Source organism: Thyridium curvatum (genome assembly GCF_004353045.1).
Source record: "Thyridium curvatum strain D216 chromosome Unknown NODE_168_length_15439_cov_74.556230, whole genome shotgun sequence".
In the NCBI taxonomy this organism is placed as follows: Eukaryota; Fungi; Ascomycota; class Sordariomycetes; order Thyridiales; family Thyridiaceae; genus Thyridium; species Thyridium curvatum.
The window spans coordinates 4,328-15,439 of NW_022156923.1; the positions used below are offsets into that span (position 1 = coordinate 4,328).

Below are 11,112 nucleotides of genomic sequence, written 5' to 3' on the forward strand. Positions count from 1 at the left end.
GCTTGCTTGTTTTTGGCTGGCTCTGCTCCATTCGTCCTCCTCTTTCTGCCCTGGCCTTACCTTACCTCACCTCATCATCCTACCTGCCGACCCTCCGATCTGCTCCCCCAAACTTTCTTGCTCGCGGCCAGAAACAGAGACCTCCTTCGTCTTTTTGTTTTCCTTGGGCCTCCCCAACTTGACGTGTTGCACGCCCTCCCTTCCGCCCTCTTGTTTTTCCCCTCTCTCACCGACGGCTGCGTCCGCTTTCCGGACCACAGTCAGCCATTGGCCCTTGGGTTTCTGGTCTGTCATTGGCATTGTCTGGGTTGCAGAGGTCACAGCCAATTGCAAGGCCCACGGCTGCTGCATTTTTCGGGGGGTCATCTCCAAGCCCAGGTCGGTTCGAATGTCTCTCCAAAATATGGGTGCTACCTACAAACCCCAGTTCTCTTCACTAACCCACAGCCAATCCACATGGGTCTAGCAAAATTAAGACGACAGTCTTCACATTCCTCAACTCCTCTCTGGTCCTCCCGACGAAAGAATCACCATCCAATGTCTTGACGATGCAAACGATCCTCCTCGCGAACCCCGTCCTCCCCTCTACTCGCCTCTCCTCCTACGGCTACTCCTCGTCCGAGTAGAACCAAGGCCGGCCAACATGCAGGCGGTCCCCAGTGTAAGTGCTGCCCTCGTTCGACCTTGTTTACATTGGAACCGCCACTGTGTTTTGTCGTTTCACTAGGCGCATGACACCATCGTGTTGCGAGGCACGCATGGTTGGCACTCTCCTCTCGAGATTCCCGAAAGGCTGCTTCGTAGCCCGCCTCGATTCTTTTCTTTTTCTTAAGCAACCGCTGACATTCTTCAAAACCAGCTTGTTGGGACCGGCACTGTTGTCGCCGCAGCGGCTGCTGGCCTGGTCTTCGCTCAGCCCGCCGACTCGACCCCCTCTCGGCCGACATCGAACAAGAGAAAGCTAACCTCAGACTACGATGTCCACCACACCCTACCGACCTCTTCACGTCCCGGTACTAGTGCTACAAATCGTGCTATCCCCGACCAGGACGCATTCTCTCGCCCTCAGCAGACCTCCCAGGCTCAATCCTCCGTCACGACCAAGGGCACGCGACGAGCCCGATCCGCTACGACACAAATCACGCCCCCGAAAGGCACGAGTAGGCGTCAGTCTTTCGTACGGCAAGGAGAATGGGCCCCTCCGCCCATTGCTGAGCATTCGCGGGACTCGATCTCGTCGAACGGTTCCTGGATGAGACGGTTGTCAATACGGCCTCTGTCTCAGCACGGGAGCATTAGGTCAAGTATCGGGCCCGATTCTCCTTCAATCACCTTCTCCCACGGCTCGGGGGCCCCGATCCTCCCTGGCTTCTCGGTTCCACCCCAGGTCTCGAGAAACAAGTTGGTCAAGCGGACAACACAAGGCCAGGAGAGCGGCAATGACACCTTGGCGAGGCGGGGCTCTCGTTCCCAAATGCCGACTCTGCGGCGGCCGGCGACGAGCCACCAGCGCTCTGCAACGCTGCAACGAAATCATGTGCCTGAGATGGGTGCAGGACAGGTTTCGTCACCCAAGTACTCGCTTGACCAACAGGCTGGTCTGGATTCGACCAGAATGGAAGTGGACCCGGCAGAGGCCCGCAGAGAAGCACCACACCCCACCTGGACCTCATTTTTCCATTCTCGAATTATGAAGTCTGCCGGTCGCAACTCGTCCCGTTCTCATGAGGGAAGCCCTAACACATCGGCTCTGCCCCCTAGAAGACTACTGCTCCGGCGAGGAAGCATGCCACGTGCCTTTCTTGTTGAGGCGGGCATGCTCTCGTCCTCGGTCCCATCTGGGGAGGTTCCGGGTACTGACGCCTCCTTGCAGGACGGCTCGGCCGATCCGGCTGCGAACGCGGAGGATGAAACACCATCTAAACGTGCTAGGCGCTCGATCTCGATGCATTTCAGCGCGCCAAGTACCTGGATCTCTCGGACCGGTAGTATTCGTCGTCCGAAGAGGGGTGCTGACGGCGAGAGCGGGGGCAAGCGTCATGTGTCTGACCCTGTCCGGACAGCCCCAGGCCGCGAACAACAGGACCTCCGGGTGGCTGTACGAGATATATTCACGCCACCAGACCAGATCCAAAACTCGGACGCGCTAGCAGTCTCTAACTCTGAAGGACGACCCCGACCCCGCGATACATCCTCGCCCATCCCCCCACTGTCCCGTCTGTCAAGTTTTAATGTTGACTTGTCTCGGCTCGGTGCCTCCTCGTCGGCTGGTCAGCGAGCATTCCAATTGCAAGGAGGAACTCTGCAGCCATCACAAACCTACGCCTTTCACCCCAGGAGCCGGGAAGTTTCTAACGAACGTGCTTCCACCCTCACTGGGTCAGATCTCGAGATGCGGGGTTTCGCCTCTGGAGATGACGACGACACTGACTTCAAGAGCGACACCATGTTCGATTCCGTCCGCACTGCCGGTTCGAACCGCTTACGATCAGTCGAAACGCCGCTCGATTCCATGTTCGACGAGTCTCCTCCAAGCACGGCGGGCAACGGCAAGACAAAGCGGCTGTCGATCCAGGAGATTCTGGGACGATCCTGGGATGGTGACACCAAGATTATGGAGGAGGATGAGGGTGTCCCTACGCCTGTGCGTGGAGGGCAGTCTGCACACACCAATCGCCAGTTCCCTCTTGTTCCACGGCTCTCGCATGGCCCGAATAATGATGTTGACATGGAGCGCCCTTCGGCTGATCTGTCAATCACCAACCGGGACTTCAGTAGGTTATCTTTGGACGACGACGACGATGACGATTGGGCAAGGGACGAGGAGGATGGAGTGAGCAATAACTTGTCGCCCCCGACGAGTTCTATCAATTCGAGGCGTGTGAGCCCGAATCTACGAATGGCACTGGCGAATATCAGTGGTAATGTCGGTGCTGATACGCTGGGCGACCCGGCTGAACGCCCACGGAGCAACGTCTTCGACTGGAGTGAGCCATCTCAACCGGAGAAGAACGAGATGAGTGGTCATTCGCCAAGACCCAAGACGGTCCATGGCAAGCAGGAGTTGGACCTGCGTGGAGGCCGCGCCTCCAATCGGAAAGGTCCCGTTGCCGCTCACATCAGGAGTCAGAGCGTACCGGTCATTCCCGACATCTCGGAGATCCCCAAGTCGGCGTCCAAGTTTGGTACGTGGGCATCTGGACCCAAGAATGCCAGCGAGGACTGGGACGACGACTTTGAATTCGAGGTGGATTCTGGTTCAGATGCACCAGGCAGGGACTCGGCAACCTCGTTCTCGATGGTTGTTCCCGCTTCCATTCAAGCCACACAGCCCACTGTCAAAGCACACTCGGGCCAGATCCGTGAGCTCTCCCTGCTGGTTGATGGCCTGAAACGGCTATGCCGCCATGGCCGGGACTTGAACCTGCTCGAAGATGCTCCATCCTTGTGGAAAGAGGCCGAGAATATCATAGCACTTGCATCTCCGGACGAGGACTCCGATGCAGAAGAGACCAGGGACGAAGATCGGAAGTCCGATAGCTTTGATCCCTCGACCGTTGATGAGCGCTTCCTGGAAGAGGGGTTCGATGCCAAGACTCTTGATAGCTTTGATGATCCCTTCGAGAGACCGGACCCGGACATGGCCAAGACGGCCGTCGTCAGGGAGAGGCATGTGGTTCGCCGGCGATCAGTCTTTTCTCCAGATGATGACATCTTTGGCAGCAATTGGCCACTGACGTCGGAAGAGAACAAGCCAGTCGAGCGTCCACACACACCGGACCAGCCCAGAAGGTCGAACTCGCCCGACAACGGAATGATCACATCGATCATGGAGGCAATGCAGCAACAGCGCTCATCGTCGGCCCCGATCAGGAGCTCGCCCATGAAACCATCCAACTCGGAGCTCTTCTTCAATACCAACACTCTACAGGAGTTGGTCAAGCGTGCTAATAGCCTCTTTCATACCTTGTCCGACATGGTCCGCCGAGCCGAAGTGCTCACGCAGAGCCCTGCCTGCACACCCCGCCACGAGAAACATCTCCGAAGTGACGGCAGCCCCGCCTTCACTCGTGTCTTCACCGATCCGGCCGCGAGCCCTTCGAAGCGGCTACCCAAGAGCCAGAGCACCAACTCTGCGCTCAGCAGAGCCTCGATCGATTCACCCGCATCCAATGGCATCGGACAGCGTATGCAGATGATGACGGTGAATTAAACGAGGTTCTTGTATGTTTTTTTTTTCTTGCAATACCTGGACCGACTACCTCTACCTCTACCTCTACCTCAACAACACCGACATGAATTGGCTTCTGTTTTGATTCGTCATGATGATAGAAGAGAGAAGGGGATACACTGTCACTCCCCACGAATGAGAAATGGGTAATCTCACGAGCCCACGAAACGAATTGTGTATATGTACGATTACTCGGCTGATGACGGCATCTTTTGTTGGTCATACCGCCTGTTAATGGCTCGCTGTCTTTTTAACGCGTTACGGAGTTGCATAAAGAGAGAAGAGGACCATCAGCCCTGGGTGGTCTATCCATTGCGGTCACCTTCTCCCTCTTGTTTCTTTGGTCTTTTTCTCCTTTTTTTCCCCTTTTTAACTGGTCTTGCATCAAAATCCGGGTGTCTTTGGCCCCGGTCGGTTCTTTTTTTACAGGGTGGGAATAGGAGGAGTGGACATAAGGGCATCCGGTGGGCATCAGGGACATAAAAAAAAGACCATAGGTTTGATTATCGAAAAAAAGAGGGCATGGCTCTGGGGGTGGCGGGTGGCATCAAATCCCTTTGACGTAGGAAAATCATCCAGATATATTCCACCATGACTGCTGTCCTTGTCGTTATTAGCTCTGTGTGTTGGCGTTGGTGGGATTTGCGTGAGATCTTGCGGGAAAGACATGGGCACACTTTGGAAGCCATTTATGACCAAGGCTGTTCCGCCTCTGACTATTATTGTCTCTTCTTGCTATTCGTGTCAACCGAGGTTTTGGGGTGAGACTCGCCGCAAAATTTTGTGCCGGGTGGAGCACGGGAGGGCTCCGAGGGTTAGCGGGCGGGTCTGCCGGGGCGGCCGTAGGAAGGCCCACACCGTTTCCCGTCTTCGGGCCTTTGGGGGGTGCGGGCCGAGCCCCAAGACGTTCTGTTCGTCCCGGTGCCCGGTGAGCAAGTGGACAACATACACGTAGAGACACGATCTGTTGGATTCAGAGGTTTTATGTTCAAGCTATAGTAGAGATGGTAAGCTTGGTAATGTGCGAATGTGAAAGCTTGTGTGTGTGTGTGTGTTGTGGCGTTGCAGGTGTTCTTCAGCCTCCTATCATGGTTGTCTGCCAAGGCTCTCTCATTGTCAGCGGATGCCTACATTACGTGGTCTTTCGGCTTTCACGGATTTTAATTTCCATTGTGGTGGCGAGAAATGGGGTTCGAGGTGCAGTTTTGGAAGAAATACAAAGATTTATACGAGGTTCTCGAGAACGTTCCAATATTCCATTCATCGCGTTGGGGGGTCAATACCTTTCTCTCGCGGCTCCCTGTGATGGCTCGCCAGCGTTCCAGGGCGAGGCGTTTCGCCTATCCGAGTTTGGACCGGACAGCCACCTCCTTCCGCCTCTTGCGGCTCTGGAGCGGCCCAAGAGAGTCGATTATCCGATGCGACCTCTTCGCGGCTGACATTGGCGAATGGGAGGGACAGTATCAGGCGGCTTCATACGTATGGGGGGACCAGAGCGGCCGCAAACATCAAATCATAATTAATGGCCAGGAGTACTTTGCTCTGGCGAACCTGCACGCGTTTCTCTGGACCTTGCGGGACACCATCGGCAGCGAGGAGTCCCTTGTTCTCTGGGTAGATGCCATCTGTATTGATCAGGACCTGGGTCCCGAGCGCAGTCACCAGGTCTCGCTCATGTCATCCATCTATCCAAAAGCCGAGCGGGTCATTGCGTGGCTTGGTCCCGAGGCGGGACCGACCTGCGACTTCAAGCGATGTCTCGATGATTTCCTGTCCGGGAGAACCTGTCCCAGGAAATACATCTTGGGTAACTGCCTGAGCATCATGGGTTTGGAGTATTGGTATCGCATCTGGACTTACCAAGAGCTCATCCTGGCACGGGACGTCGATCTACTCTGGGGCAGCTACTGGCTCCCTTGGGAGGGTGTTTTATCATTATTACAGTCGCCAGAAATATGGACTGTTGGAGAACAAGAATGGGTAGAAGGCGAGGCAGATGCGCGAAAGAAAATCAATGAGGTGATAGAAATAGAGAAATACCGGAGAGGTGGTCAGCCCCGATGCCTTTTGACCATGATCTCCGACATACACCAGCGGCGGTGCTCGCGCAGCCTCGACAGGATCTACGGCGTCCTCGCGGCGGTGAACTGCTCTCACGAACTCGAGAAAGGGTTCCCGGTCGATTACACCTGCACCCCGGCCCAAGTCTTTGTGCAGTTTGTGCAGCGATGCGGGTCGCGGGACGGAATACGCGCCATCGAGGTCGGGCTGCAAGCATTGGGGCCGGAACTTGATCTCGAGTCGCGCGACACAAGGCTCCTGGATCGAGAACACGTCGTTTCAATGCCAAGAATGGTCTCGATAGAGGTATGCGGCCTTTCCAGGGCACGTGGCGACGCTTTTCTCCTCCACACGGAGTCTGGAGCTTTTGAATGCATCCGGGACAGGTCCGGGGTTGCGGGTGGTCTCTGGGCTGCCTTTTACGAGAACCGACGGGCTCTGGAGCTGTATCGGCTGGGCAACACCTGGATGGCCATGATCCTGCAGCAGATGGATGAGACGGAAGGCCAGGTGTCAGGGCAGAGAAACATGCGCCTCCTGGGTCTGTGTTTCAGCCCGGAATGGTCGCGGACTGGACGAGAAGAGGACCTGCATCGAGCGCTCCGGCACCTAGACAGGATTCTGGTCCCGGGATTCTTGCGGAAGACCTCACCTTTTATCGTTGAGAACGAGGAGGGCATGTCAATGACAAGCAACCTCAAGACACTGACCAAGATGCTGAGCACCTTGGCGATGATGGGCACGCAAGTGCGAGGGCCGTGGCGGCGTGGCAACGAGAAATAAACAGGACATTCGTCATATATGACAATTGCAAGAACGGAGGGAGTATTTAGTAGACGATACGGTAAGAAGAATAAGTTGATCTCTGAATCACCGTGCTGTTTCGTTTTCTAAGCTGATGATGGCCAGACCTAACTTACATCTTGAGATGCTTCCAAAGGGAAGGGAAGGAGGGGGTTGACAAAGTCGCGCTAGACCGCGTCTGGACGAGAAAGCCAAAATTGGGTGAGTGAAGGAAGGTGGGGGTTTTGGGTGCCACGGGTGCCTTTTTTCAACGCGACAAGGGAAGAGGAGCCCAAAAGAGGGTCCAAAGTCCAGAGACGCAGGGGCCACCCGACAGCTGCCAAACAAAATGCAGGAGCGCCAGAACAAGGTAAACAAGCGAGAAAGCGCGGGCCACCTCTTGCTTGGTTTGGCGGTGAACAATTTCACTGCCTGTCGAAGCCGAGCCAGGGCCCCCGTCCAATCTCGCTCCTCTCTTCCCTGCATCCCCAAAATCAACAAATCTCCCTTCCACTCCTCTTCCACCTCTTTTTCCCACCTTGACCAAAACCCAACCCAACAAACGAACCAGTCGGGCTTCTCTTCTCGACCATATTCCATCTCCATCGTCAACTCCCAGAATACCTGGTAATTCGTCAAGATGCGCGAGATTGTAAGTCTCCCTCCGTGCCCCCTCTGCCTGCCGCTCTCTGCACGACGCGTCCCTCCGAGAGGGTTTGGAAATGGCCCCTGATTTGCCTTACCCCACCACGACACCACACTCGCACCACCTGCCTCTCGCCCTGGATACAACGTCCAGCGAAACACCGTCGTGATACCTCAGCGAGATCGATAGCTAACCATCAATTTTTCATCATCTATAGGTTCACCTTCAGACCGGTCAATGCGTAAGTCGTCCTGCCTCGAGAAAACGTGCTCTAGTGGCGATGCGGGGGATATGCTAACTGTGTGGCAACAGGGTAACCAGATTGGTGCCGCCTTCTGGTAGGCTTGGACGACAACAACACATCACGACTCGAGAATCAACCGATACTAACTCGGGTGAACTACAGGCAGCAGATCTCTGGCGAGCACGGTCTCGACAGCAATGGCGTGTATGTTGATGCTTGCCCATCCCAGATTCCCTGATGGTTCACCGCTCCTGACTTCGTCTCTAGCTACAACGGCACCTCTGAGCTCCAGCTCGAGCGTATGAACGTCTACTTCAACGAGGTATGTCCTTTGCAATCAGTGCCCGCGGTCGAGAGTGCCAACTGACTCGTTTGATTGTTTGCAGGCTTCTGGCAACAAGTACGTTCCCCGTGCTGTCCTCGTCGATCTCGAGCCCGGTACCATGGATGCCGTCCGTGCCGGCCCCTTCGGCCAGCTCTTCCGTCCCGACAACTTCGTCTTCGGCCAGTCCGGTGCTGGAAACAACTGGGCCAAGGGTCACTACACTGAGGGTGCCGAGCTTGTCGACCAGGTCCTCGATGTCGTCCGCCGCGAGGCTGAGGGTTGCGACTGCCTCCAGGGCTTCCAGATCACCCACTCGCTCGGTGGTGGTACCGGTGCCGGTATGGGTACCCTGCTGATCTCCAAGATCCGCGAGGAGTTCCCTGACCGCATCATGGCCACCTTCTCGGTCGTCCCCTCCCCCAAGGTTTCCGACACCGTCGTTGAGCCTTACAACGCCACCCTCTCTGTTCACCAGCTTGTTGAGAACTCGGATGAGACCTTCTGCATTGACAACGAGGCTCTGTACGACATCTGCATGCGCACCCTGAAGCTGTCCAACCCTTCGTACGGTGACCTGAACCACCTGGTCTCTGCCGTTATGTCTGGCGTCACCACCTCGCTGCGTTTCCCCGGTCAGCTGAACTCTGACCTGCGCAAGCTGGCCGTCAACATGGTCCCCTTCCCCCGTCTCCACTTCTTCATGGTCGGCTTCGCTCCCCTGACCAGCCGCGGTGCCCACTCTTTCCGCGCCGTCAGCGTTCCCGAGCTGACCCAGCAAATGTTCGACCCCAAGAACATGATGGCTGCCTCCGACTTCCGTAACGGCCGCTACCTGACCTGCTCTGCCATCTTGTGAGTTTCTCAGCCTCTAAATCTCATGATGATTCGAGTAACTAACGAGTATTCTCTAGCCGTGGCAAGGTCTCCATGAAGGAGGTCGAGGACCAGATGCGCAACGTCCAGAACAAGAACTCGTCTTACTTCGTCGAGTGGATCCCCAACAACGTCCAGACCGCTCTGTGCTCCATCCCCCCTCGTGGCCTCAAGATGTCTTCCACCTTCGTTGGAAACTCGACCGCCATCCAGGAGCTGTTCAAGCGTGTCGGCGAGCAGTTCACTGCCATGTTCAGGCGCAAGGCTTTCTTGCATTGGTACACTGGTGAGGGTATGGACGAGATGGAGTTCACTGAGGCTGAGTCCAACATGAACGATCTCGTCTCCGAGTACCAGCAGTACCAGGATGCTGGTGTTGACGAGGAGGAGGAGGAGTACGAGGAGGAGCTCCCCGTCGAGGGCGAGGAGTAAATCTAGGCTGATAGGGCCTGGGTTGGAAAGAACATTTCCTCTGGTGGAGTTTTGGAGCGTCTGTTTGTTAGATACTCCAATAGTCTTGGACGCTGTGCACCTCGACTGACTTGATGATCAATGGCCAGCATGGGTACATATACCCTTGTGTAGTTGACTTTTATTCGTACGTCAAAATAATTAAAGACTCGATACATGAGTACATCTTGATGTCCTGCCCCCCCCCCCCCCTGCCCTGCATGTGCTGTGAAGGATTGGTCCGGTCGGTATTCCTCCCCCGTGTCTTCATCTTGATGCTACTGAATTGCTCCAACCGCCTTGACTTTTCGCTCTGGCATTCGGCAGCAATGAATCAGTCTCGAGGTGACAAAGAGCCTTGCCACTATTGATGCATGCCTCGAGGTTTGAGAAGCACTTCAGCGTATCGGCGAGTGAGTTGTATTTGTCGCGAGTTGCGTCGAGAAGTAGGGATGGAATTGCTTCCATTACTAGACCCGAGAGCGAATAGCAATCGTAGTACTCGGCCATTTGCCTTTGATCACAAGCAGGGTAGCATGGGTGATCATCTTTGTGAGTTGGACCATCGAAACACTGCTCATCTCAAGACAGTCTTGAAGTTGGAGACTGGCCTTCTCAGAGAGACATTCAGGGGGTCGTTTCCGCGACTGACAAACGATCTTTTTTGCTCTATCATGAAATGTATCCATCCTTTCGAAGCTTGCCTACATTTTCCACTTTGTCCAGAGTGTAGTCTAGAAACTGGGCCCGGGGAAGGGGCTGCTGATATTCTTTGTGTGGGCCAGAGGTCTTTCTGGAGGAGTTGATGATACATTTCAAAGAGGGTGTGTGTTCTTGCTGCTGCCTCTCTAGGAGGAGGGCAAGTCGCTTTCTCTCCTCAGACAAGGGGGGGGCATGCATGTCCAACAAGAATACCGTCATAGAAGGGCTCGTCATTTGCGTCCATGCTGTCTGTCGCCCTTTACGATTGCGCCAAGTCAGCCTTGCTGAAACAAGAACTCACAAGAACCCAGCCAGGGACGACCGACCCAACAGTGGGTGCTGAGAAGATAATCGGCAAAGAAGCAGGGCCATGGATGGATGGCCCTTGCATGTTTTTGATTTCGTATGCATTACTGGATTTCATCATTTGTCAGGCGTTGAGCTCGAGTCCAAGGTCTTTGTGGGTAGATACGGCTGAACGAACTTGTGGTGTTGCGGATCAATCAGCTACGAAGCCTTCAGACGGCGTCCATTTCAAGAGGACGACAACACACCGACTTCGACTCGCCCAGGTCAAGCTTTACAAAACGCCCTGGTTCCGTTTCGAAAACTTTGGTAGGCTCGTAGCTGGTTCTGGAGTGGCCTCCTTGGAGAGGTTCGGTATGTTCAGGGGCAAGGCTGCGGATATCACACACACACACACACACACACACACTTGGTCGAATCATTCCCCCGAACGAATCTGAACAGGACATGTCTGCAAAGGAAGATGGGGGGGGGGGGGGGGGGGGGGCCCC

The 11,112-nt window shown here is 55.3% G+C and overlaps 3 protein-coding genes across 3 annotated transcripts; all 3 read left to right on the forward strand.

Moving 5' to 3' along the window:
• Nucleotides 1-403: 403 nt before the first annotated feature.
• E0L32_012397 (uncharacterized protein) lies at nucleotides 404-4,213 on the forward strand (the record flags this gene model as incomplete). The annotated part of the gene is made up of 3 exons (XM_031135233.1): nucleotides 404-426; nucleotides 484-661; nucleotides 860-4,213. 3 exons carry the CDS (start codon nucleotides 404-406, stop codon nucleotides 4,211-4,213), a joined length of 3,555 nt encoding a protein of 1,184 aa, XP_030998479.1.
• Nucleotides 4,214-5,536: 1,323 nt separating this feature from the next.
• E0L32_012398 (uncharacterized protein) lies at nucleotides 5,537-7,075 on the forward strand (the record flags this gene model as incomplete). Its single annotated transcript, XM_031135234.1, has 1 exon — nucleotides 5,537-7,075. One exon carries the CDS (start codon nucleotides 5,537-5,539, stop codon nucleotides 7,073-7,075), a length of 1,539 nt encoding a protein of 512 aa, XP_030998480.1.
• A 640-nt stretch (nucleotides 7,076-7,715) lies between these two features.
• E0L32_012399 (uncharacterized protein) lies at nucleotides 7,716-9,595 on the forward strand (the record flags this gene model as incomplete). Its single annotated transcript, XM_031135236.1, has 7 exons — nucleotides 7,716-7,727; nucleotides 7,939-7,962; nucleotides 8,034-8,059; nucleotides 8,128-8,169; nucleotides 8,233-8,287; nucleotides 8,352-9,142; nucleotides 9,202-9,595. 7 exons carry the CDS (start codon nucleotides 7,716-7,718, stop codon nucleotides 9,593-9,595), a joined length of 1,344 nt encoding a protein of 447 aa, XP_030998481.1.
• Nucleotides 9,596-11,112: the final 1,517 nt, after the last annotated feature.